Here is a 27,354-nt window from a genome sequence, read left to right as displayed (position 1 = left end):
GTTGAGTCTGTTGGCATCGGCTACTCTCAGTCAGCTGCCCCAGCACACCACTGCAAACAGAATAGCACTGGCCACCACAGACTCATAAAACATCCTCAGTATAGTCTGGCAGATGTTAAAGGAGCGGAGCCTCCTCAGAAAATAGAGGCGGCTCTGTCCCTTCTTGTAAAGGACTTCAGTGTTCTTAGTCCAGTCCAGTTTATTGTCAATGAACACACCCAGATACTTGTAGTGTTCTATGATGTCCACGTTATGCCCCAGGATGGAAACTGGGGTCACTGGTGTCCTCGTTCTCCTCAGATCCACCACCAGCTCTTTTGTCTTTGTTGTGTTGAGCTGCAGGTGGTTCAGCTCACACCATGAGACAAAGTTATCCACCACAGCCCTGTATTCAGCCTCCTCACCCTTGCTGATACATCCAATGACAGCAGAGTCATCAGAAAACTTCTGAAGATGGCAAGACTCTGTCTGGTATCTGAAGTCCGTGGTGTAAAGGGTGAAGAGGAAAGGAGAGAGGACACTCCCTTGTGGGGTCCCGGTGTTGCTGACCACTGTATCTGACACACAGTGCCGCAAACGCACGTACTGTGGTCGGCCAGTGAGGTAATCCACAATCAAGGACACAAGGGGGGATCCACCAGCATCGCTGTCAGCTTGTCACCCAGTAGAGCAGGCCTGATGGTATTGAAAGCACTGGAGAAGTCAAAGAATGTGACCCTCACAGTGCTCCCTAGCTTGTCCAGGTGGGCGTAGACACGCTTCAGCAGGTAAATGAGGGCATCCTCAACTCCAATCCGGGGCTGGTAGGCGAACTGGAGGGGATCCAGGTGCGGCCTGACCATAGGCCTGAGCTGCTCCAGGACGAGTCTCTCCAGGGTCTTCATGATATGTGATGTCAGTGCCACTGGTCGGTAGTACGAGAGACCGCTGGGCTGCAGCGTCTTTGGCACTGGAACGAGGCAAGACGTCTTCCATATCACAGGGACCCTCTGGAGGCTCAGGCTCATGTTGAAGACACGATGAAGGACTCCACAGAGCTGTTTGGCGCAGGCTCTGAGAACCCGTGGGCTGACACCATCAGGGCCTGCAGTCTTACTGGCGGGGAGTTTGCTCAGTTGTCTCCTAACATGTAGAGGTGTAAAGAGTGCAGGTTGAAGAGGGGGAGAGTTGAAGTCCAAAGTGAGAGGAGGGCAGGTAGCATGGGAGCCAGAGGAGGTGTGAGGAGTGGGGGATGGGTGTGAGGGGCTCATCAAGTTGGATGAGGTGCTATCAGGAGGAGGAGGGGGGGTCAGAAGTGGTGGTGGCTGGAGACAGTCAGCAGGAGAGCCAACAGCGGCCGGGGCTGCAGTGTTAAACCTATTGAAGAACAGATTTAACTCATTAGCCCTAGCCACACTACCATCAGCTCCACCGCTAGTTGGTCTGTAACCGGTGATGGTCAACATACCACTCCAGACCTCCCTCATGTTATTCTGCTGGAGTTTCCTCTCCAGCTTCCTCCTGTAGCTGTCCTTAGCCTCTTTGATCTTTGCACTCAGCTCCCTCTGAATGTCCCTCAGCTCCTCCCTGTTGCCACCTCTGAAAGCCTTCTTCTTCTGGTTGAGTACGGCTTTGATGTCCTTTGTTACCCAAGGCTTGTTGTTTGGGTAACAACGCACAGTCCTTGCTGGGACAATGCCGTCCACACAGAAATTAATGTAGTCCGTAATGCTCTCAGTAAGCCCATCAATGTCCTCTCCATGTGGCTCACAGAGTACATTCCAGTCAGTCATCTCAAAACAGCCCTGCAGTACCTCATAGCAGTCCTCTGACCATGTCCTCACTGTCTTTGTGGTCACAGGCAGCCTCTTCACTAGAGGCACATAGCAGGGGGTGAGAAGCACCAAGTTATGATCTGATCTTCCCAGCGGGGGAAGGGACGTGGAGGTGTATGCGTCCTTTACATTAGCATACAGCAGGTCCAGGCTCTTCTCCTCTCTGGTTTTACAGGTCACATACTGGGTGAATTTCGGGAGTGTCTTTTTAATAGAGACATGGTTGAAGTCACCTGAGATTATAATGAGAGCACTCGGGTGTGCAGTCTGTAGTCCGGCTATTGTAGAGTGGATGACGTCACATGCCAACGTCAGGTTAGCGGACGGGGGAATATGCACAGCCACTACAATAGCATGTGAGAATTCACGGGGTAAATAGTAAGGACGGAGGCCCACAGCTAACAGTTCAATATCCGGGCTGCAGATGCGGTCTTTGACTGTGATGTGACCAGGATTGCACGACCTATTTTTCACGTAAACAGCAAGCCCACCTCCTTTACGCTTACCGCTCTTAGTGCAGTCCCTGTCAGCCCGGACAGTGTGGAAACCCACGGTGGAAACATTGTGGTCAGGAACATCCGTGTGTAGCCATGACTCCAAGACAATCATCAGACTATACTCCCGGTATTCCTGATGACTCCGGGTTAGCGCTGTAAGCTCGTCCATCTTATTCCCCAGTGATCTCACGTTGACATGGCTTGTATATCTTCCTCTCCATAAGTCTCCGGTGTTTCGCTCCTTTCCGCCGCTGTAGCGATCCTTTCCCTCTGCATCCCCGGTGTGTTTTCCTCCAAAGTTCAGCAGGGATATCTTTCATCACCATAGCCAGGCTGGCCGGCTTCAACTCCATCAGCTGATCCCTGGAGTAAACAATGCGGTGTTGCTGAGCGACGGTCGAGTGGCAGAGTAAAAGGTGTGATTCCACCACAAGCGAAACAACAAAAACTCTCTACACAAGCATGATTAGAGAGGACATAGCTTAATAAATAACTAAAGTAAAAACAGAACAAGTGAAAACAAAGTTAAAGTAAGCAGGAGCGACTGGAACAGGTTGCACACACCGCGGCGCATGCGCACTCAAGGGTTAATAATAAAGGGTTTGTGTTAAATGTCGACATTTAAATATTTTTCTCTGTAATTTGTGTCTCAGTCTTGGGTTTCTGTATGGCATCCCTCCGGTGAGGCCTCATCTGGGCATCTGGCGCGCACCAGGCGGCAGCAGCACTTCAAGAATGAGTGGGCAACATGGAGCGGCTGGTCTGTCTGCTCACGTAGCTGTGGGGGCGGAGCATCAGTGAGAAAACGCACCTGCATCACCAGGTAAATGTTCAGCAGGGTCATGTAGGATAAAGTATTTTAATTAGGTTCCCAGTGATCCTCAGAAATCATTTCAAAAGTCTGCTGTTTATTTTTTAGAGGTTGAATGTAACAACTTACATTTATTGAATTACAGTTCTGAGGTACTTGTATTTACTTGGGTATTTCCATTTTATGCTACTTTATACTTCTACTCAGTGGTGGACAGTAATGAAGTAAATTTACTTGAGTACTGTGCTTGAGTACATTTTTTAAGTATCTGTACTTTACTTGAGTATTATTTTTGGGGGATACTTTTACTTTTACTCCACTCCATTTGAAGGACAAATATTGTACTTTTTACTCCACTACATTTCTATTGATGTTCTCGTTGCCCCCTACTTTTGCTGTTACGTCAGCGAATGAATTTTCTTTTTTTTTTGCTAAATTCTGATACCAAAGAAAATAAACTGTTTCTGCTGATTCGTGTATGGTTTGTCTTAGTCGTATTGCCGTACCTGTATTACGTCATGCTTAAAACGAAATTTCTTTTTTCATATTACAAGCAAAAAAACTTGCCCCACTGGCAGATTTTCTACTTATTTCAAATGAAAATTAGCTTGAACCAAGTGAAAATTGTCTAAAAACAAGTTACCTTTTAGGTGATGTTTCTTATTTTAAGTGCAATGAGATTTGTTTTGACTAGAAATGAGACATTTTGACTAGAAATAAGACAAATATTCTTGGTAAGATTTTGAGATACTGCAGTGTATACTTCATGATGTGTTCAAATGTAACTACAAGAAAATGAAATTTGGGTTTTTGTGAGAAAAATACAATTGGGGGTGAAATTTGTTTTCTTGGCAATATGAAGTAATTTCATTTGTTGATGAATGCAGATGAGTTTGTGTTCTGAGGCTTCTTGCCTTTATTTGTTTATTTTTGAGCTATAAACATTTCTGTAGCAGAATCGCATCAGAATGACAAAGCTACTTTGCTTTCCTGTATTTCCTGAGATTTTTTTGAAGTACTTTTACTTAAGTAAATTTTTAAGCAAATACTTTAGTACTTTTACTTAAGTAATATTTTGACTGAGCTACTGATACTTGTATTGGAGTAATATTTGACAAGGAGTATCTGTACTTTTACTCAAGTAGTGAAGTTGTGTACTCTGTCCACTTCTGCTTCTACTTCATTACAGTTCAGGGGCAAATGTTGCTGCTCTTCTGTAGCTCTCACCTATCTCTTCTGTCCTAAGACGACCACAGGCAGATGTGTGATGGTGTCACAGCGGGTTGATCTGGCAGCACCTGGTCTAACCTGTATTACAGCAGCAACAAAAAGTTAGCTGATTTGGCAGGGAGTTGGAGCTGTCTGATCCCCCAGAGGTGGGATTTGCACTAGCTGGATTTGGTTGCTGTAGCCACTGACTGGGGGTCAGTCTCCAGAGCTGCTACCCGCTCTCCTCTCTGCAAGGTGGTCTGTAATGATGCAAGTAAGGTGGAGGATACACTGTAGTTTGAGGCTCTGGCTAATGTTAGCTACATAAACGTGATGAACATAAAGCTACTGCCATGAGTCTTTAGCTCCAGTTAGCAGAAGGCTAAACTATATATACAACTTATCTGTTCTGTACGACATCTATTGTACGTCTGTCCGTCCTGGAAAAAGGATCCCTCCTCAGTTGCTCTTCCTGAGGTTTCTACCATTTTTTTCCCCATTAACCCTACGGGCACGAACAACACATAGTGCGTCCAAATTCACACCTGTTCTTCTCTATGGATTTTCTCCACAACCGTTTGTCATAGTCCAATGCTTTCACAGCGAAAAAAATGATAAAGTTACACTAAAATTATGTATAACAGAGCTTTCATACAGCTTTGCACACACATTACTCTTGGATGAATTACTCGCGAATGCAGGATTGCACAGAAATGACACGCATATCACATGAAAGCGCAGGAGCAGAGCTTTCCAGTGATACCACACACATAATTGTGCTGTCATCCCATCACGCTATAAATACAGATCAAGTGTCTACAAAATAAAAACGTGACAAATTTCTTTACAATCCATTATACAGATCTTGTTATCAGTCACTTCATATAGTGAGGAATATCGTATCTTAGGCTTGCGTGTGTTTCTCCCTGTCTATCCACATTTGTAGTCCGGCTTTCAAGATGCAACTATCTCCATATTGTAAAGTTGACATTCCATCAAACTTTGTATGACAAAACCAGCGCACTTCACCTTTGCGCACCCAGACAACTGCAGCCTAATGCATGCTGACAGGGCCATAGTCACCATATACACTGAGGGTGACACGTGCCCCCCCACCAATGCCCAAAATGTCCCCCCAATATATAACTGAAACTGAAAAACAAATATTATCTTGGAGGACATCATTGCACTTGGTTGACTATTTTTCTATGATCTTAGATGTAAATATTGATTGTTTCTTTCAGATAAAACACAGTTTTGACTTGTGAATGAGTCAATGGAATTTCTTGCAATAATGAAAAAATACTGGCAATCATGTCCGCCTAGCACAAACCACATGTTTTGGACAACTGTGAAGTGAATGTCCCACCATCATTGTTCTTATATTGTCAGATTCCAGAGAGTCTCCCCACTTCATATATGGCAGAATATGTCATTTTCCAACTTGCTATGGTGAGATACATGTCAAAATGTAAGAATTTAGTCATACAGATTTGTTTTTTCATTGATATAAAAATTAATATAAAATACAGGCGCAAAGGAGGACATGTAATGATGGCAAATCTGGTTAGCCCAGATTGTCCTGAAAAAAAACAAAACAAGATATAGCATGTGTATGTAGCCTTTGTAATGAGTGTGATATGAGCTTAAAAGTAAAGGCAGTAAAAATACCCCAAAAGGGCCCAGGGCCCATAGGGTTAAAGGTTTTTTTGGGGGGGAGTTTTTCCCTTTTCCGCTGTGAGGGTCCAAAGGACAGAGGGATGTCGTATGCTGTAAAGCCCTCTGAGGCAAATTGTGATTTGTGATATTGGGCTTTATAAATAAAATTGAATTGAATTGAATTGAATCTCTCCATCTCAAAAACACTTTTCAGATAAAAGCATGTTTATCGTCATAGTCCCTTTTTTACTCTCTCTTTGATAAGTCTGTCTCTCTTTTTTGGGTTGTTTTGTAGTGAAGGCAGTTTTGTTTTCAATATGCATTTATTATGTTCAATTGAATTGAATTGAATTGAATTGAATTGAATTGGGGTGGCACAGTGGTGTGGTGGATAGCACTGTCATCTCACAGCAAGAGGGTTCCTGGTTTGATCCCAGGAGGGAGCCTTCTGTGCGGAGTTTGTATGTTCTCCCCGTGTCAGTGTGGGTTTTCTCCAGGTACTCCGGCTTCCTCCCACAGTCCAAAGACATGCAGGTTGGGGATAGGTTAATTGGGGACTCTAAATTGTCTGTTGGTGTGAATGTGAGTGTGAATGATTGTCTGTCTCTATGTGTCAGCCCTACGATAGTCTGGCGACCTGTCCAGGGTGTACCCTGCCTCTTGCCCAATGTCAGCTGGGATAGACTCCAGCCCCCCTGCGACCTCCAAGAGGATAAGCGGTTATGAAAAGGGATGGATGAATTGAATTGAATTGAATTGGATGAATTGTATGCTGGAATATCAACTTTTTCTGCGGCATTCTCCAACATTGAATCAGGCTTCCACCATCTAAAGGGACATGCGCACACATCTTCATCTGTGGGGCAGCCAAAAGGAACACCCTCTTTCTCTAAAATGATCTGTAATCGGCCCAAGTCTCTTGTCATAGGCTAGATTTTCTTAAGTCTTAAAACAGAGCCAAGAGTAGGTGCAGATGTGTAGTTTTCTCTTAGATCACTTGAATTACAATATGCTCAAATTTATTTGGGATTTTTGCCCAGTGATGCCAAAATTAAACGGCCTGTCCCAGTTTCAATAAAAAATATAAATCAACGAACAAATGATGATGTATTACTATAAACTACCCAACAGTATATGAAGTACTTAAAATGAGCTCCACCTTTACCAGCTGCACCATTAAAGCTATGAACACATTAATGCATCAATAATTATAATTCAGTAATATAATATGTACTCTTCTGCAAAATCAGTAATTTTACTTTAAGTATATCATGTATGTTTTGATGCTGACACTTTTGTGCTATTACATCAGAGTCTGAATGCAGGACTTTTATTTGTATTGAGTATTTCACACTGTAGTATTACTGCTTTTGATCTGAATACTTGCTTCACCAATGTCCATTTTTGTATTGTCAGAGAAACCTGTAACATATTTTAAACAATATATTTGATTTTTTTTCTTACAGCGGAAACAGTTTTATATATGCATGAATGTATGTATGTATGTATGTATGTATGTATGTATGTATGGATATATTTATTTATTTATTGCAAATATTGGAACAACATTCAAATGCTTTGCTAATACATTTAAAATGTATCTACATGTGGGCATTTGCCAGTAACATATTCTATATTTTATAATCAAGTTCAATAATTTCCACCGCAAAATGCCGCAGATGTGTATGAGTCTAATTTCTAACCCAGATTTTATGTCTCCATGTACCCAAGAGGACACTGATCACAGCAGTTTTACGGTCAGTCAGAACAGTTTGCGATGAGACATACAAATCAATGCTAACATACAACTACAGACTGGATATGCAGTAAACAATATCATTAAAATCAAACATTCACCTATTAAAATAAATACTAAAGCCCCATTTTATAAAAAATGACACTGAAATGAAGTGTGTTTTTTATGTGTCAAATCTATACGCGTTTTGTGTATGACAGCAGACTTAACAGCAGCCTGCACACTCTCACTACGTACCCTAGTTTCCAGTTGACAATCAAACTCTTTTCTGCTGTTTGCCATTTTTAGTCCCATAAATCTCTTTTTTCTTGTGTGTTCCAGGAACCCAGTGGGTGGACCATGTACAGGAGATCCCAGACAATACAAGATCTGCAACACTAAGGTCATTTCAGTATTAAGCTTTTCACATTGCATGAAAAACTGACTTTCGATCCAAGTGTTTTAGAACAATAGATGGTGTTTGCTTTAAAAGTTGGTCATAAAGGTGTATTGGGGGCAGGTATAGCAGGGTGTGATCTGGAATTTCACTGTGATATCAACTTGTGTCGTCACTGCACTGCTTTGCGCTGAACTCCGTCAGGCATCAGACCTGCTATTGTGTTGAGGTCAGCAGCTGTGTGTCAGACATGTTGTGTGTGTGTGTGTGTGTGTGTGTGTGTGTGTGTGTGTGTGTGTGTGTGTGTGTGTGCGCGCGCGTGTGCTTGTTTGGGGAGGTTGGGTTTAGACAGCCAGTCACTGTGGCCTATATTGATTAAAGGAAAAACACAGATGAGTTGCAGTTAGTTTAAGCATACTTGGATGTGGATGTGTGTGTGTGTGTGTGTGTGTGTGTGTGTGTGTGTGTGTGTGTGTGTGGCTGTTTGTTCTGTGTGAGTTGCTCAGAGCTTCGAATGAATGGACACAATGGGCATGATGTTTTCCAAACATCTGGGGACTCACCACAAGGTTATTCATTTACTACTGCTTGATTAGAATTATAACAAGGTGAAGGTTTGGATGAGAGTAGGGTTTAGGTATGAAGTTCTCTGGTTGAGTTTGAGATAAACTTTAAGGGAATGAATGGAGTTATCACAATGCAATACAAAATTCTGAAAATGTGTGTGTGTGTGTGTGTGTGTGTGTGTGTGTGTGTGTGTGTGCAGGATTGTCCCCCTAGCTCAGAGGATTTCAGAGAGATGCAGTGTGCTGCCTTCAATGACAGACCATTCGTGGCTGGGAGCTCCTTCAAATGGACCACTTTTCATGGGGGTAAGTGAAGACAATTCAGTGTTAAGCTGCTGAGGACTTGCTGTTTGGCAATACAATGTTTTTACAACTGTGGTATGGATACAAATGTGATTCTTCTGCAATACAAAGTGGTTAATTCTTGTCAATATGCTGGCAGGAGATAAATACGGATAAATATAGTTATGTCAGAACAAAGTTAACAAACTTCTAATGCTTTAGTAAAGCAATCTTATTACATAGTGATGTGGGATTTCTAACATACACTGATACTCTTACTGTTTAAAGCTACCCATAGCTACCAGGTTGTGCAATGGTTGACACGCTTCCTTTGTCCTGTAAATGGAGCCTTCGTTTTCTTGGGAAATTGTACCCGGTGGCAGACAGGATTGCACAGTGAATTTGATTTGATTCAGTTCAGGGACCTGCGATCGATATCAGACCACAAGTAAACAAACTTTTTGTCTTGTTTTGCCTGCTTGCCATTATCTGCTCAAGCCACTAGCAGTGTGTGAATGTTTAGGAAGGAGGTGTGTTTACAAAACAATGTATAGACTCAGCTGTGGCTCAAAGGTAGAGTGGGTCGTCCACCTGCTGATCTGGAAGATCAGCAGTTCGATCCCTGGCTCCTTCAGTCTGCATGTCCAAGTATCCTTGAGCAAGAAACTGAACCCCAAATTGCTCCCAATGATGCTTCCATCGGTGTGTGAGTGTGTTAAAAACTGAGTAGCAGGTGGCACCTTGTATGGTAGCCTCTGCCATCAGTGTATGAATGTGTGCGTGAATGGATGAATGTGACTCGTGGTGTATAAAGCGCTTTGAGTCGTCGGATGACTAGAAAGGCGCTATCCAAATGCAGGTCCATTACAAAAGTTATCCCTTTCAGTCGTCACTTATGACCCACTACAAATGTGTGGCAGTGTTTGTATCTGCAGAGACTCTGTCCTTTGCCTGTATTGCCTTCTTATTTTGGTGTCTTCAGGACAATCTAGAAAACAGCGTGCAGGTGAGACTGGGGCTTTATAAAAAAGGTTGCAATGAGTTGCCAGACTGTAAGAAGCATGCATCCAAGAAGAAGCTACAGAAATTGAGGACACAGCGACGAAAATGCAAATATTTGGAGGCCTGTGCTTGTGACAGCAAGAGATGTAAACTTTAATGGCTTCCTCCTCGGCTGAGCTGTAACGTTAGCTAGCTCAGTTGAGCTTGCAGTCGATGCATACTTCCTTCTGCGTGGTGATACAATTAGTTCACTAGAATGAAAATAGTTCCAACATGAAACTGCTCAAAACAAAGTCTGTGGATTATCTTTAGTAACGGGTCAGTACACTGCAGTAGCTCAGTCCATAGGGACTTGGGTTGAGAACCAGAGGGTCGTCTGTTCAAGACCCCGTCTGGACCAAAATATTGAGTGTGGACTGATAGCTAGAGAGGTGCCAGTTCACCTCCTGGGCACTGCCAAGGTGCCCTTGAGCAAGGCACTGAACCCCCCAGCTGCTCGGAGTGCCTGTCATGGGCTGCCCCACTCTGACATCTCTCCACTTAGTGCATGTATAGGTCCTGTTTGTGCATTTCTGTGTTCAGACCTGTGTATAGTTGACAACAGAGTGAAAAAAAAAGTATATACATATATATAAATATTTCTGGAAAGAGACATTGCTGTTGAGTTTTTCGATTTATTTTTTTATTTTTTATTTTTTGGTGTTTTGAGCACCACAAGTGCCATCTAGTTCTATTATAATGGAGAGAAGGTAGACATCTCCAATGCTAATGTCTCCAACACTCAGGAACTCACACCAAAACTATCTAGACTGATAAATAGCACTACAGGTAAGTGGGAAAATATGTATTTTTGATTTTGGGGTGACCTGTATCTTTATGCCACAACCTTAAATTGGAGTGGAGATGAAACCCTGGACAATTTGTCTGTGGTTTGTTTGATTTTTACCTTAGTCAAGATATGACACTGCAATCAAACCTGATATCCACCTAGATTTTCTAACACACTAAATAGTATTTCACCCTTCCTTCAACAGGGAGCAGCCATCTTTCAACAAACTCACTGGTGATGTCAATGGTTGTTTACAAGGAGTGCTCAGAACTTCAGACTAGTTAAGTGTTTTTACACTGAAGTTTGAGAGTTTAGATGAGATACAAAGAACCAGAAACCCAAGTTTAAAACCAACTGCCTCTGCTTTTTAAGCCAATAAGACCAAATATAGAGTTAAGACCTGTTTTGATGGAGTTGAATTACAGTGGCGACAGTGAAAGTGAAGAGCAGCTTGAACTTGACTAACGCTCCATTCAGTGTTCGCTTGCTGCAGCTGACAAACCACACCAAACATTTCTACATCCCAAATATGTGCTCTACCACCGTCTCCATCAAGCTGTCACAACAACAACATGAGATGCTTTTAATTATATTAATGTTATCATGTTACAGCCATAGGAATCATTTTATTTCTATGGTTGCAGTTGTTGGGACCTGACCTCGTAACAGGCCTCTAATTAAAATATTAAAATTGCTATCATAAATAATAAGTTATTATTAATAATAATTAGTAATTATGTTAAGTAATGTGACTTAATTTGATTTAATTTCTGTGCGTTTACAGGCCACCCAAACAATGCTCCTCTTTTATCTCAGACTTTTCAGAAATGCTGTCAATCATCCACACTAACCACAAGAAAGTTGTTATCTTTGTGATTTTAATCTGCACGTAGACAAACAATTTGACTCTTTTGCATTCAAATTTTTAAGTTTACTTAACTTTATGAATTTAGTGATAACCCATGGCTTCTCTGCACATATTTCTTTAGTTGAGGATGTAGGGATTTCTGATCATTTCTGTGTCTTTTTTATTGTAAATGGTTTTATATAAGAGGATATTCCAGAACAAAAGGAAACACTATCTTACTGCTGAAGTGGCTGCAAATAATCACAGCACAGAGACAGCATTGGTCAGGGTTGTTAATGACCTGAGGTCAAATACAGACATGAAAAAACTCTCTGTACTAGTAGTACTCGATCTTACTGCAGCCTTTGATACAGGCGACCACTCAGTTCTTTTAGCTAGACTTCACAATCTGGTTTGCCTCTCTGGTACTGTTTTTACCTGGTTTAAATCTTATATTTATGACAGAGAATTTTATGTAACAATGGATGACTGTTCATCAAAAAGCTATGAAAATAAAATGGATTGTGGTTCAATTTTAGGTCCAACACTTTTTAATCTTTAAATGCTGCCACTTGGAAACATCACCAGGAGGCACAGCATCACTTTCCTTAGTTATGCTGATGATGCACAGCTTTACATCGCCATGTCTCCTGATGACTCAGGGCCAAGTGATGCCCTTTTTAATGGTATTTTAGATATCAAGTCCTGGATGGCAGAAAACTTTCTTCAACTCAACCAGGACAAAACTGAAGTCTTAGTTATTGGTCCTGAAGCTCAGAGAGAGAAACTCAACACAAAACTGCAAGAACTGGCACTACAACCCTGTCAACAGGTGAAAAACCTTGAAGTTACCTTTGATTTGAATCTTAGTTTTGAAACACATATTAGAAGTATAGCCAAAACTGGATTTTATCATCTTAAGAACATTGTCAGAATGCAACCGTTTCTCTCTCAAGTCAACACAGAGACATTAATGCATGCTTTTATTATCTGCAGAATTGATTACTGTGATGCTCTACTTTCTGGTCTTCCTAAAAAAAAAAAAAAAACTTTGCTCAGTTGCGTTTACTTCAAAACTACTTCAGCTGCACGTGTGCTGACGAGGACCAGAGAGAGAGCACACATCTATGGAAGCATAACAGTTTCATCATCAGTTGAAATTGAATTTATAACGCTGAATTTTTTTTGTATTGAATTTATAACTGATTTTTTTTTGCATTGAATTTTGCATTGAAAAATTGAAAATATAAAAACAAATATATATTTTTTCAAACTGCTCAAATTCAATGTGCTCAAATTCAGATGCAGAATTTGCTGTAAATAATTTCACTGCAAATCTGCTATCCAAGGAAGAGCAATCAATTGTAGATCGAGTCCAACCTACAGCCAGCCAATCATGTTACGCTCCATTTGTCATGTGTCACCAACAAAGAAAATGTTGAAGTTCTAACGTGAAACAGGACGCTTCGGTGAGTGTATTAACTCTTATTTGTCATTTGTGTAGTTGTGTAAGATTCAGTATTAGACAATAACAATTATAATAATAATTAAAGCTGCAAGCAGCGTTGGGAGGGACCTCGGCCCCCCGCCGTCATCCCCCAGCTCAAGTTGCAGACGTAAGCCATGTGACCTAATGAAACTTTGACATGTGCGATGATCAAACAAGACACACACACAAACACACACAGGCCTGTGTCTGTCAGAGTGAAGCCATTGTTATGCTAATTAATGACCACGTACTTAGGTGACAGCACAGGCACTTCAAGTTCAGTTTGACTAATGACTAATGTTAACAGAATCAGCAGGACGCATTTGACACCACAGCAGCAACACAACCACACACACCACACTATCCAGGCACCGCTGCGATAGAAGTTAACCTGCAAGACAGTGGAACACAAAGGCTCTGGAGAAGAGGCCGAGTTACTGATATGCAGTACGGCAGTTAGTGACGAGCAGAGAGGGAGAGAAGGGAGAGAGAGGAGAGAGGGGGGAGAAAGAGAGACAGAGAGAGAGAGGGGGGAGAGGGAGTGGAGTGTTTGTGTGTGTGTGTGTGTGTGTGAGTGTTATTGTGTCGCTAAAATTTGCAAATTATGAGCTGCAGGTTGCTCTAAGGTTACATTATTTTTTTTCTCCATGTCTCTCTCTCTCTCTCTCTCTCTCTCTCTCTGTCTCTCTCTCTCTGTCTATCTCTCTCTCCCTGTCTTTCTCTCTCATACATACACCCACAATGAATATTTGGTATGTATACTACTGACATGCAGTACGGCAGAGTTAGTGACATGCAGAGAGGGAGAGAAGGGAGAGAGAGGGAGAGGGGGGAGAAAGAGAGAGAGAGAGAGAGAGAGAGAGGGGGGACAGGGAGTGGAGTGTGTGTGTGTGTGTGTGTGTGTGTGTGTGTGTGTGTGTGTGTGTGTGTGTGTGTGTGTGTGAGTGTAATTGTGTCGCTAAAATTTGCAAATTATGAACTGCAGGTTGCTTTAAGGTTACATTATTTTTTTTCTCCATGTCTCTCTCTGTCTCTCTCTCTACATATAAATATATATATATATATATATATATATATATATATATATATATATATATATATATAATATAATATATCTCCCTGTCTTTCTCTCTCATACATACACCCACAATGAATATTTGGTATGTATACTCTGACTAGGAGTTAAAAATCAAAAAAAAAATTAATATTTTTATGGTTGTTTTTCAACAAAGACAAAAAAAAGTCCTGAAGGGGAACAGTGTGTATTTTTATTGAAAAAATAGAAACTGCCCCCAAAAATGATAATGCATCAAAATTGGTGTTGTTATTTATCATTCACATATCACAGACTGTGATAAATAAAATAAAAAATCCATCCAACATTTATTATATAGTTAATCTTCATTCATGTTTTTTCATTAAAGTAACAGTGACTTCATGTAAATAAAATGGCAAATATATTGTGAAAATCCTCAAAAGGAATGAATATTAGATATGCATAATCTGAGAACAAGTTGCTTAAAAGATTTAAGCAAAAAAATGTAGAGAAATATGTTAATATTTAATATTTTTCTGTTGTTCACACCGTTCCGAAGGGGACAGGTGTGATTTTTTATAAGGGGGCCTGCAGGGTTAAAAATGCAAGGTTCTTATGAAGGTGGTGTGAGCTTATAATTTGAAACTTGTAGACACAAGCCATGTGACCTAATGACACTTTGACATGTGTGATGATCAAACAACACATCCATATTCATTTGAAATCATGTGACCTAGTGAAAGCTTGAGTGATGTGTACTGGCTGCTTTGAGGATCTAAGTGCAGCAAACAGACACAAATATATACTAAGAGCTACAAATGTTGAATTAAAATCTGATTGTATACATATGTGACACTAATAATATGTGTATAATAACACTAGAAGTATGACACACACAGACAGACAGACATAGACGGCTGAGTTCTCAACATGCAGAGAGGGAGAGACGAGAGAAAGAGGACAGAGGGAGGAGAGAGAGAGAGAGAGAGAGAGAGGGGGGGGGGGGGGTGGGGTGTGTGTGTGTGTGTGTGTGTGTGTGTGTGTGTGTGTGTGTGTGTGTGTGTCTCTGTGTGTGTCCGTGTCTGTCTGTGTGTGCCATACTTCTCCTGTTATTACACACATATGATTATTGTCACATATGTATACTATCAGATATTAATATATACTTCCCACATGTTGTACCACAATAGCCAGGATCATAAGTCAAACTCAATTTTAAAAACTGTAAAGGGTTCTTATGAATTGGTTGTGAGCGTATATTTTGAAAGTTATAGACATAAGCCATGTGACCTAATGAAACTTTGACATGTGTGATGATCAAATCAAACCTCTGTCGTTTTTATATTTATTTGTTTTAATAACACTGTGCACAAGGACCAGACTGTCAGTCTGTCAGATCAGCTCTGAAATGTTTAATGCTCATAATATGTAGGTCTTATTGTTTACATTTTAAAAATCTTTATGACGCTTCAAAGACGTACTATCAATGACTAATAATCTCTATCAATGATGTTATTAGTCACACTGATGGAACATAATTCCTATAGCCTAATATTGCAAATTATTTGTTAATATTTCTGAGTGAGCAATGGTGCAACATTGCAGAGTCTTTAAATTTACTACATCTGTAACTGAAATACTGTCACTGAATGCTGTTGAGTCAAGAAACAAATATTGATCGATCAATCAATCAATCAATCAATATCACAAATCACAATTTGCCTCGCAGGGCTTTACAGCATACAACATCCCTCTATCCTCAGGACCCCATGAGACAGAAGGGGAGACAGAGAGAGATGCAGGAGAGATGATCATGACGGTAGCTTACAACAACATTAATGAAAGCAATAATATTAAAATTATAATTCTAGCAATTGTGGTACAATATGTTGAATTAATATCTGATAGTATACATATGTGACAATAATCATATGTGTATAATAACAGTAGAAGTATAACACACACAGACATAGACGACCGAGTTAGACATGCAGAAAGGGAGAAAAGGGAGAAAGAGGACAGGGGGGGAGAGAGAGAGAGACAGAGAAAGAGAGAGGGGGGGGGGCAGGGAGTGGAGTGTTTGTACAATATGTTGAATTAATATCTGATTGTATACATATGTGACACTAATCATATGTGTATAATAAAAGGGAGTGGAGTGTGTGTGTGGGTGTCTGTGTGTCTCTGTGTCTCTGTGTGTCCGTGTCTGTCTGTGTGTGCCATAATTCTACTGTTATTATACACATATGATTATTGTCACATAAGTATGACAAAGTTTTAGGAATGAGTTTGGTAAATGTTATACTGTCATGTCTGTGTCACTTCACTCTGACAGTGTGTCAGAGTGAAGCCTTTGTTATGCTAATTAAGGACTGCATGCAGCTCAGACACAGAGCAGAATGGCTTGAAACTTTCTCAAACAAATCCTTCCAGATGCCAAACCGTGGGTCCCATCTTCAATCTGAAAACATCACCAGATAGATAAATTTGTTCTGAACGCAAACATATAAAGCTTGTATGTCTATGGCCTGAAAAATGTCACCTTAATCACAAGTTTACAGTGTGTTGGCCCTCATCTTTTCTTCCAGAGATCATCATGAGGAGTTGTGTCCTGCACCTTCTAACGCTTCTAAAATCCAAACCGTTCAAGTTATGACAAAGTCCTTCACAAGTAATGTTCAGCAGGGGTAGAGCTGTAATTTGTGCAAGTTTGAAGCAGTTATGATAAACGGTGCAGGAGCAAATAATTTTTGATCGACAGAATTTGTGAAAAACGCCATCTTACATTCAAAGACCGACATCTCACTTCCTGTTGGAGTTAGGTCAGGGGTTGCAGCGTGACATTTGTAGGTCTTGATGAGATGAACAAGACAGTTTTGGTTTGGTCTTTCTAAGTGGTTCCTACCCGTCACACCGGGCATTTTAGTGTGTCTAGGTGGCACAACAAATCATCAGGAGGTTTTGGCGCACATCACCTGAAACGCGCCATAACATCCAAACCAGTCGAGGATTGAAAAAGTTACGCACAATAATTGATAAGGACACGTTGAAGAATAATCTGTGCGAGTTTGAAGCCGATACGATAAACGGTGTAGGAGGAGATGTTTTTTAAAGGAATTTCTTTTTTTGAGGAAAAATCTTACTTTGAAAGGAAATAGCTCACTTCCTGTTGGATTTAGGTCATAGGTGCGAGTGCGTGATTTGTAGGTCTTGATGAGACGGACACGGCTGTTTTGGTTTGATCTTCCTACGACGTTCCTACTGGCTGCAGCGGCCATTTTAGTGGTCTAGACAGATAGGTGGCGCTAGAGAGCCCATTTTGGCACTTTTCAGATTAATTTTTTCATGTTATAAAATTTTTCGCCAGTCCTGACATGCGTGCCAATTTTGGTGAGTTTTTGAGCATGTTTAGGGGGTCAAATTCCAGTTGAAAGTCGCGTACGCTGAAAGAAAGAAAGAAACAATAATAATAATAATAATAATAATAATAATAATAATAATAAACACTACAAGAACAAGAGGGTCCCCTAATAACTAACAGAATTTACCGGACAATACGTGTGCTGAACGAGGTGGCGTTTGGTAAAACTGTGTTAGTAATGCTAGCTAACCATTAGCATCAGGACGTCACCTGTTAAAAACCTCTGGGGTCAGCAATGTCTCATATGAGATGACAGTTTTAATTGTTTCATCACAGACATTATTGTCCAAAGGTTACAGTTCTGGGGCAGTGATTTTGACCTGTTGAAACCGCACAGTAACTCCAGTCATTTCAATGAGGGGGAGAGCAGCAGAAAATAATCTGTTTTGGTCACATCTGGTGGCGACACGGCTTTAAAAACTCATTGCTTTTTGAGGAGCTCCTTGATCTAACAGGTGTGATGGTAGTGAGAGCGGTCTCACTTTTAAAAACGAACGAATGAACGGCAACAATGTAGTCAGTCCGGCACCTGGTAAGCTTGATTACATCATCTGGGACACAACTGGGCACATTCAGTGATGGCACAAATCAAAACACAAGGTTCAGAATTAAACTTGCATTCATGTACATATTTTATTAATTTATCAGTTCTAGATGGACTGATGATTAATACATTTTCTTGAAAACAATCCTGCAGAGAACAGAGACATGGAGGTCCCAGTGGCAGTGCTGCCCAGCCCTCACTCCAAATGGAAATGACCAGGTAAACACTTTAAGGACAAATGTGCCATTTTTTAATGATAGCCATATGGATACATATTTGGCATGCCATTGATTAAATTCTACCGGTTACTGAGAGTAACTAATGATAGTCATCATTGTATTGTATTGCATGCTCAGCTTCTTATTGCAGATATTACATCAGTCACTAAACCTTCAGAGAAATCATCTGATGTTTTCTGACCACAGTGTTTCAAACAGGATTTTGTGAAACTATGGGGGGTGGACCATGGACCCTCTAGCTGGGTCCAGGGTCATGGCCTCCTGGGGAAAAAAGTGTACATTTCAAAGTTAAATGCATTAATCTGGTTAAACTATGAGAACCAAATTAAGAAGCTATATCTATAAAATCTCCTTCAGATACAAAACACACCACTCCCATTCTATTTACTCATATGAAACCATATTAGACAAATAATTAGATTATGGGGGCATAAATTAGACTATGGGGGGCCACCATAGTCTACTCAATTAATGGGAAACACTGGACCATGCAATAAAGACTTGTTTCAGTCAAAGTTAATGTAAAATTTGTTTAAGAAAAGGGAAAAAATGGGGTTTTGAAGGTCTAAACTAGGGATGCAAACAATTAATTGATTAATCGATCGCTAAGAATTAAACGATTAAATTAAATGGATTGCAATTAATCAATTTTAAATTGTATTACATTTTCTATTCAGAATATTTTGTTATGCTGCCAAAAAATGCTGTTGCCTGCCTGCCCTAAACTGTATCTTAAATGATACAATAAATCTTAGATTAGGGAATATGATATGGATGTTTTCTGTATATCATAAGGAATGATTAGCTTTTTATGTTATGTATAGATAGAACCTATTGATTCAGAGGGAAATTCAGCTTCTCAGGAAAATCGTCGCTTATCAATGAATTGATAATTGATTGATAAGGTGAATCAACATAATTTACATCCCTAGTCTAAATGATTTCCTATCGCACTTCACAGTGTCTCCCCAATAATTGACCAGGACAAAAAAAAAAACAAAAAATCTGCCAAAAATACACTATGTATTCATTCAGAAATCAATAATCATGTGTGTTTGGGAGCCTCTGTGCAGCGCTGTTTCACAACGTGGCATGAGCATGAACGCGAATCATCCTGCCTTGTTGCCTAGTAACGATGCAAGTAAGTTACCGCTGCTGAGAGTGATATAATGGGATGCTGCAGGTTTGTAGCAAGCTAACGTAACTATGGTGCCGTCAAAAAGAGAAAAACACTGGTTTAATAAAACAGACTGAGTGAAAGAGGACGCTTAAATGAGGATGAACATACAGCATGCATACACCGAGAGACACACTAGATGGAGCTGTAAGCACACTGATAGGCTAGACTGTGAACAAGTACGGCGGCTCATAACAAACAAGAGTGATCATATAGCCAAATGATCTACAAATGGGTTTATTAACCATCTAGTCTATTATGAGGGATGTGAGATAAGAAGAAAAAATATATGATCATTTACACCTAAAACTAGGGATGCAGGATAACTTTTCTTTTAAACCGATACCGATAACCGATAACACACACACAGATACCTGATACATACATACATATATATATATATATATATATATATATATATGTATATATATATATATATATATACAGTACAGGCCAAAAGTTTGGACACACCTTCTCATTCAATGCGTTTTCTTTATTTTCATGACTATTTACATTGTTGTAGATTCTCACTGAAGGCATCAAAACTATGAATGAACACATGTGGAGTTATGTACTTAACAAAAAAAGGTGAAATAAGTGAAAACATGTTTTATATTCTAGTTTCTTCAAAATAGCCACCCTTTGCTCTGATTACTGCTTTGCACACTCTTGGCATTCTCTCCATGAGCTTCAAGAGGTAGTCACCTGAAATGGTTTCCACTTCACAGGTGTGCCTTATCAGGGTTAATTAGTGGAATTTCTTGCTTTATCAATGGGGTTGGGACCATCAGTTGTGTTGTGCAGAAGTCAGGTTAATACACAGCCGACAGCCCTATTGGACAACTGTTAAAATTCATATTATGGCAAGAACCAATCAGCTAACTAAAGAAAAACGAGTGGCCATCATTACTTTAAGAAATGAAGGTCAGTCAGTCCGGAAAATTGCAAAAACTTTAAATGTGTCCCCAAGTGGAGTCGCAAAAACCATCAAGCGCTACAACAAAACTGGCACACATGAGGACCGACCCAGGAAAGGAAGACCAAGAGTCACCTCTGCTTCTGAGGATAAGTTCATCCGAGTCACCAGCCTCAGAAATCGCAAGTTAACAGCAGCTCAGATCAGAAACCAGATGAATGCCACACAGAGTTCTAGCAGCAGACCCATCTCTAGAACAACTGTTAAGAGGAGACTGCGTGAATCAGGCCTTCATGGTCAAATAGCTGCTAGGAAACCACTGCTAAGGAGAGGCAACAAGCAGAAGAGATTTGTTTGGGCCAAGAAACACAAGGAATGGACATTAGACCAGTGGAAATCTGTGCTTTGGTCTGATGAGTCCAAATTTGAGATCTTTGGTTTCAACCGCCGTGTCTTTGTGAGACGCAGAAAAGGTGAACGGATGGATTCCACATGCCTGGTTCCCACTGTGAAGCATGGAGGAGGAGGAGGTGTGATGGTGTGGGGGTGTTTTGCTGGTGACACTGTTGGGGATTTATTCAAAATTGAAGGCACACTGAACCAGCATGGCTACCACAGCATCCTGCAGCGACATGCCATCCCATCCGGTTTGCGTTTAGTTGGACGATCATTTATTTTTCAACAGGACAATGACCCCAAACACACCTCCAGGCTGTGTAAGGGCTATTTGACCAAGAAGGAGAGTGATGGAGTGCTGCAGCAGATGACCTGGCCTCCACAGTCACCGGATCTGAACCCAATCGAGATGGTTTGGGGTGAGCTGGACCGCAGAGTGAAGGCAAAGGGGCCAACAAGTGCTAAACACCTCTGGGAACTCCTTCAAGACTGTTGGAAAACCATTTCAGGTGACTACCTCTTGAAGCTCATGGAGAGAATGCCAAGAGTGTGCAAAGCAGTAATCAGAGCAAAGGGTGGCTATTTTGAAGAAACTAGAATATAAAACATGTTTTCAGTTATTTCACCTTTTTTTGTTAAGTACATAACTCCACCTGTGTTCATTCATAGTTTTGATGCCTTCAGTGAGAATCTACAATGTAAATAGTCATGAAAATAAAGAAAACGCATTGAATGAGAAGGTGTGTCCAAACTTTTGGCCTGTACTGCATATATATATATATAGTTATAGTTATATATATATATATATATATATATATATAACTGTATATATTAGGCTTATTGGCAAAATATACAATTTCTCAGCTGTTTGCAATAAACAAATTACACAAGAACTGTTTAAGTAGTTCAATGAAACTAATATTACAAGGTTTTTGATCCAAATTCAACACAAAATGCTACTTTTAATGACTACTGCAGTCTCAAAATTATTCAACCCCTTCATGACAAGCATCTTCAGTACTTAGAGCATGCTTTTGCTGTTATGACCTGCTGCAAACGTGATGCATAGCCAGACACCAGCTTCAGACAGCGTTCCTGAGGAATCTTAGCCGATTCCTCATGGGCAATGGCCTCCAGTTCAGTAATATTCTTGGGTGTGCGTTTTGCAACCGCCTTCTTCAAATCCCACCAGAGATTTTCTATGGGGCGACTGTGACGGCCACTCTAGAATCTTCCATTTCTTCTTCTGAAACCAAGCCTTGGTGGACTTTGAGGTATGCTTGGGATCATTAACCTGTTGGAATGACGCCTAAGCTTCAGCTTCCTCACAGACGGCACAACGTTTTTACCTAAGATTTCCTGATACTTGACTGAATCCATCGTGCCCTCCACACGCTGCAGGTTTCCAGTGCCAGAGGCAGCAAAGCAGCCCCAGAGCATCACTGAGCCACCGCCATGCTTCACTGTAGGCAGGGTGTTCTTTTCAGCATATGCTTCATTCTTCTTCCTCCAGACATACCGCTGTTCCATAGGCCCGAAATGTTCCAGTTTTGTTTCATCACTCCACGGAACAGAATTCCAAAACTTCTGTGGCTTATTTATATGGTTTTGAGCATAATGGAGCCGACTTTTCTTGTGCTTTTGGGTCAGTAGTGGTGTACGTCTTGGAGTCCGGGCATGGAGCCCTTCAGTGTTTAGTATGCGCGTTATTGTACAAACTGAAACCTCAGTGCCTGCTGCCACCAAGTCTTGCTGCAGGTGTTTTGCAGTCACTTGAGGGTTTTTGACCACTTGCCTCCTCAGGAATCTGGTGGCAGCCGCTGATAGTTTCCTCTTTTTTGCCACGTCCAGGTAGTGTAGCCACTGTTCCTTTGACTTTGAACTTGCGAACTATGCTTCCAACTGTATCTCTAGGAACATTCAGAGCTTTTGCTATTGTTTTGTATCCTTTTCCTTGTTTGTGCAAGGCAATGATTTCTTCTCTGAACTTTTTGGACAGTTCTTTTGACTTAGCCATATTTCCAACATGCAATCAAACATCACTCTCAACAAAACCTTAGCCAGTCCAGGTATTTGTGTGTTCTGTCTCAAGCACACCTGAACTAATGAAGCCCTTGATTAGTTGCACCAGGTGTGCTTGAAACAGGGGGTTGAATAATTGTGATTAGTTGCATCAGGTGTGCTTGAGACAGGGGGTTGAATAATTTTGAGACTGCAGTAGTGATTAAAAGTAGCATTTTGTGTTGAATTTGGATAAAAACCCTGGTAATATTAGTTTTATTAAACTGTTTCAACTGTTCTTGTCTACTTTGTTTATTGCAAACAGCTGAAAAATTGTACATTTTGCCAATAGGCCTAATATGCAATGGGGGTTGAATAATTTTGATTGCAACTGTGTATATATGTATGTATATATATATAGCAGGATATAGCATGTATGTATATATATATATATATATATATATATATATATATATACATACATACATACATACATATATATATATATATATATATATATATATATATATATATATATATATATATATATATATATATATATATATATATATATATATATATATATATATATATATATATATATATATATATATATATATATATATATATATATATATATATATATATATATATATATATATATATATATATATATATATATATATATATATATATATATATATATATATGTATATGTATATATATATATATGTATGTATATATATATATATGTATATATATATATATATATATATATATATATGTATGTGTATATATATATATATATATATATATATATACCTAAGATCATGACATCAATACTATGAACAAAACCAAAACAGTTTTGACTCTTTAAATGAAGAGATATTTATTTTTTTCAATGAAAAACTATTGGCAAGCATCTCTAACATTTTCGAAAAGATATCAAACAGAAAAACTATTTGATATCTCAAATGAACATCAATTTAAATAAGGTGCATCACTTACTGATATAAAAATAAAGGCCCCTTGAACTGATGCAAATACATGCATCGGGATTACAAACTGAAAAAGTTCCTTCCAGAAGTTCAAAAAAATAAATATAGAAAATGATTGCACTGAACAAGTTAGACTTGTCTATGTAAACAAACTGAAAAAGTGCATTCCATAGAAACAAAAAAATAAGTTTAAAAAATTTTGGCTTATGGTTCCATTCAAATGAATACCTTTTCACTAAGGTAAATGGGGTTCAGTTGTTCTTTTATTTCATATTAGGAGAGAGAGAGACACACAGAGACACAGAGTCTGTGTGTGTTTGTGAGATAGTGTTGTCACGGTACCAAAATTGGGACCCACGGTACGATACCAGTGACAGTATCACAGTTCTGAGTAGTATCACGATACCACAGCAAAAATGAGGCAGATGTGCCTTTTGTCATTTATAAAAAGATAAATCACTTTTTTATAATACATCAATGATATTGACTGATTACTAATTGACTTATTCATACTTCAAAAACAGCATCAATAAGTGATTAACATAGGGGGGATCAAAATAAAAAAAAAAAAAAAAAATAAAAATCAACCAGCCACCCTCCTCCCCTGACGGTCCCTTCATAAGTAAAGAACAGTCCCTAAAGTGCGGTGAGGTTTGTGGACCGTTACTGACACAAAGAGTAACGTGAACGGCTCGTTTCTCCTCTGACATGCCACATACTTGTGTGCTGCCACGGCTCGGCTGTTCTCCGTTGCCGGTAAGCCGTTATCTTGCGCCACGGAGCACTATGGCCGACGTATTTGACAGGAATACGTATTCCTGTCTGTGTCTGTGACCCCCGTTCAACCCACAACCTGCAGGATTTGCCGTTATTGGAGATCGAGCGCTGTTATTGGACGGTGCATGGACACTCACCCTCTTGCGACTGGACTTTGAACTTATCCCACAGCGAGGACCGGATGGCAGTGTGAGACCGCGAGACCACTATGAGATTTTGAGATTCAACATGGCGGCGCGTAGCTGCTAGATTAGATATCAACAAACTAGCCAAACAAATATAATTATCTAACGGGTGACAACTCCAGCCTACACCATCAGCCAGAGTGGAGGGCCTAGAAGAGTTTATCGATCACTACTACTACGAGTGCGTCATGGAGGGTCCTGCCAACAACCACAATAAGAGGAAGAAGACCGACTCCGCTACCGATACACAAGACTTATTATCCTCCAAATTTAGCGTCTTGGAATCCATCAACAAGAAGCTAGAAGTGCTCGGTATGCTCCACCAGGAGATAAAAGACCTAAAGGTAAGCTTGGAGTTCACTTACCAGCAGATTAGCGACCTGCAGCAAAACAACGCTGAACTCCGCTCCACCTTAGCGACGGTCACTTCAGATGGAGATCTCCTCAAAAAGGAAAATAAACTCCTGAAGAAACTATTCTCGACATGCAGTCCAGAAGCATGAGAGACAATTTAATCATTTCTGGCATCCCGGAGAGCACACCAGACAACCCAGAAGTCCAGGTAAAAAAGTTCATGGTGACGGCCCTCAAGATTCTGACGGAGACTGTCAACAACATCACCTTTCATCGCGTCCACAGGCTCGGACCCCGAGGAGGTCAGCCTCCTCGTCCGATCATCGCCAAATTCGAACATTATCAGCAGAAAATGCTGGTTAAGAGTAAAGGACGAGAGCTAAAAGGCACTTCGTTCGGTATGAACGATCAGTTCCCCAGGGAAATCAACGAGAGGCGGAAAGTGTTATATCCAATTCTAAAAGAGCACAGGCAGAGGGGAAATAGGACCTCTCTTGTGGTCGACAAATTATACATAGATGGGCAGCTGTTCCGCCACTCTACCGCCACCCCATGGCTCTTCTAAGTGAGATAAGTCCCCCTAAAACCACAAAACAAAGTAGAACCATAGCTTAATTGTATCATAAAAGGAATTAAAAAAAAAAGACCAAAAGATGTGTGTATGCATGTATATATATATTGGGGCTGCACTGTTCTTGAAAAAAAAAAAAATATATATATATATATTTTTTTTTTTCTTTCAAAAAGGTATTCTGACACATTTCTCCTGCAACGTATAATTAAGCATTCCTGCGATTGCAATGCGATCAATCGTGCGGCCCTGGTATATATGTATGTATGTATGTGTATAAGTAGATGTATATGTATGTACATGTGGAACACAACACTGAATTAGTGAAAAGGAAAAAAGGAAAAAAAAAATCTCACAGGGTGTGAACGTACACTTCATATACCCCACCCAGTATTCTCCCTTTCCTTCTCTTTTCTTTCCAAATTTTAATCAAATTTTTTCATCCTGCTATAACAGCAGACAAAGAGCTGTCTCTATCATGGTCCACAAGAGACTACCATTTACTTTAAACAGCACGGTAACAGACCCAGAAGGCCGCTACATCATTATTCAGGCAACAATCTTCAACAAATTATATACAATCGTTATACCCCTAATAATGATGATCCAGCCTTCTTTCACACAGTCTTCTCTCTACTATCTAACCTATCAGACAGCTCGACAACTGTAATTGGAGGAGACTTTAACACAGTCCTAAATGCTTCATTAGACCCATCTAGTAACTCAGTACGCACAAAACAATCACAATCGGCTAAGGTAATACAGGAATATATGGATGATTTTGGGCTTGGCGATGGCTGGAGACTCAAATACCCATCGAAGAGGGAATATACTTTCTTCTTTCCTGTGCATCGCTCATTTTCAAGAATTGACTTTTTTCTCTTAAATAACTCCATATCACAAAAAATTACCACAAAAATGCACCCGATCATTATCAGCGACCATGCACCAATATCACTCAATCTGCAAATAGAAACCACCCATAAACGGTCCCCAACGTGGCGCTTTAATATCTCTTTACTTAAAGACCCAGACTTTGACAAAATGGTGAGACGGGAGTGGGCAAACTTTCTTGAAGATAATGACTCTCCAACTTCATCTCCATCTTTAATATGGGAAACTGGGAAGGCAGTAATCAGAGGAAAAATTATATCATACTCCTCCTACAAGAAGAAACAGGAATTTCAAGCAGAAAAAACATTGAGGAAAAAATTAAACAACTAACACAGGAATATGCAAACAATCCAAGTGATCAAGTATGGACCCAATTACAGTGTACAAAATCGCAACTGGACAATATTCTATCAAAGAAAACTGAATTTATCATACAGCAACTAAGATATAATAACTTCGAACACAGTAACAAATCAGGAAAATTTTTGGCTAATCAGCTCCAACGCAATAAAGAAAAATCTCTGATACCAACAATCCAGGGGCCGTCCGGAAATTACACACAATCTCCCCAGGAGATTAATCAGATTTTCTATTCTTTCTACCATAACTTATATTCAACAGTAAATAATCCAAACCCAGAAGACATTCAGGCTTTTCTCGATAACCTAAATTTACCTCAGTTATCCATGGAACACAGAAATATCTTAG

At 40.1% G+C, this 27,354-nt stretch overlaps 1 protein-coding gene across 2 annotated transcripts in view; it reads left to right on the top strand.

The window, feature by feature from the left end:
• Positions 1-27,354, top strand: part of adamtsl5 (ADAMTS like 5) — a 186,466-nt gene that overhangs the window by 31,363 nt on the left and 127,749 nt on the right. For both annotated transcript variants that reach the window (XM_049603092.1, XM_049603086.1), the window contains exons 3-5: positions 2,965-3,134; positions 8,068-8,128; positions 8,889-8,994. In XM_049603092.1, coding sequence (XP_049459049.1) covers positions 2,965-3,134; positions 8,068-8,128; positions 8,889-8,994 — 337 coding nt within the window. The remainder of the gene's footprint in view (positions 1-2,964; positions 3,135-8,067; positions 8,129-8,888; positions 8,995-27,354) is intronic.

This window comes from Epinephelus fuscoguttatus, linkage group LG2 (assembly GCF_011397635.1).
Source record: "Epinephelus fuscoguttatus linkage group LG2, E.fuscoguttatus.final_Chr_v1".
Lineage (NCBI taxonomy): Eukaryota > Metazoa > Chordata > Actinopteri > Perciformes > Serranidae > Epinephelus > Epinephelus fuscoguttatus.
The sequence above is the reverse complement of the archived record's forward strand: the minus strand, read 5'-3'. Positions and strand labels throughout refer to the sequence as shown.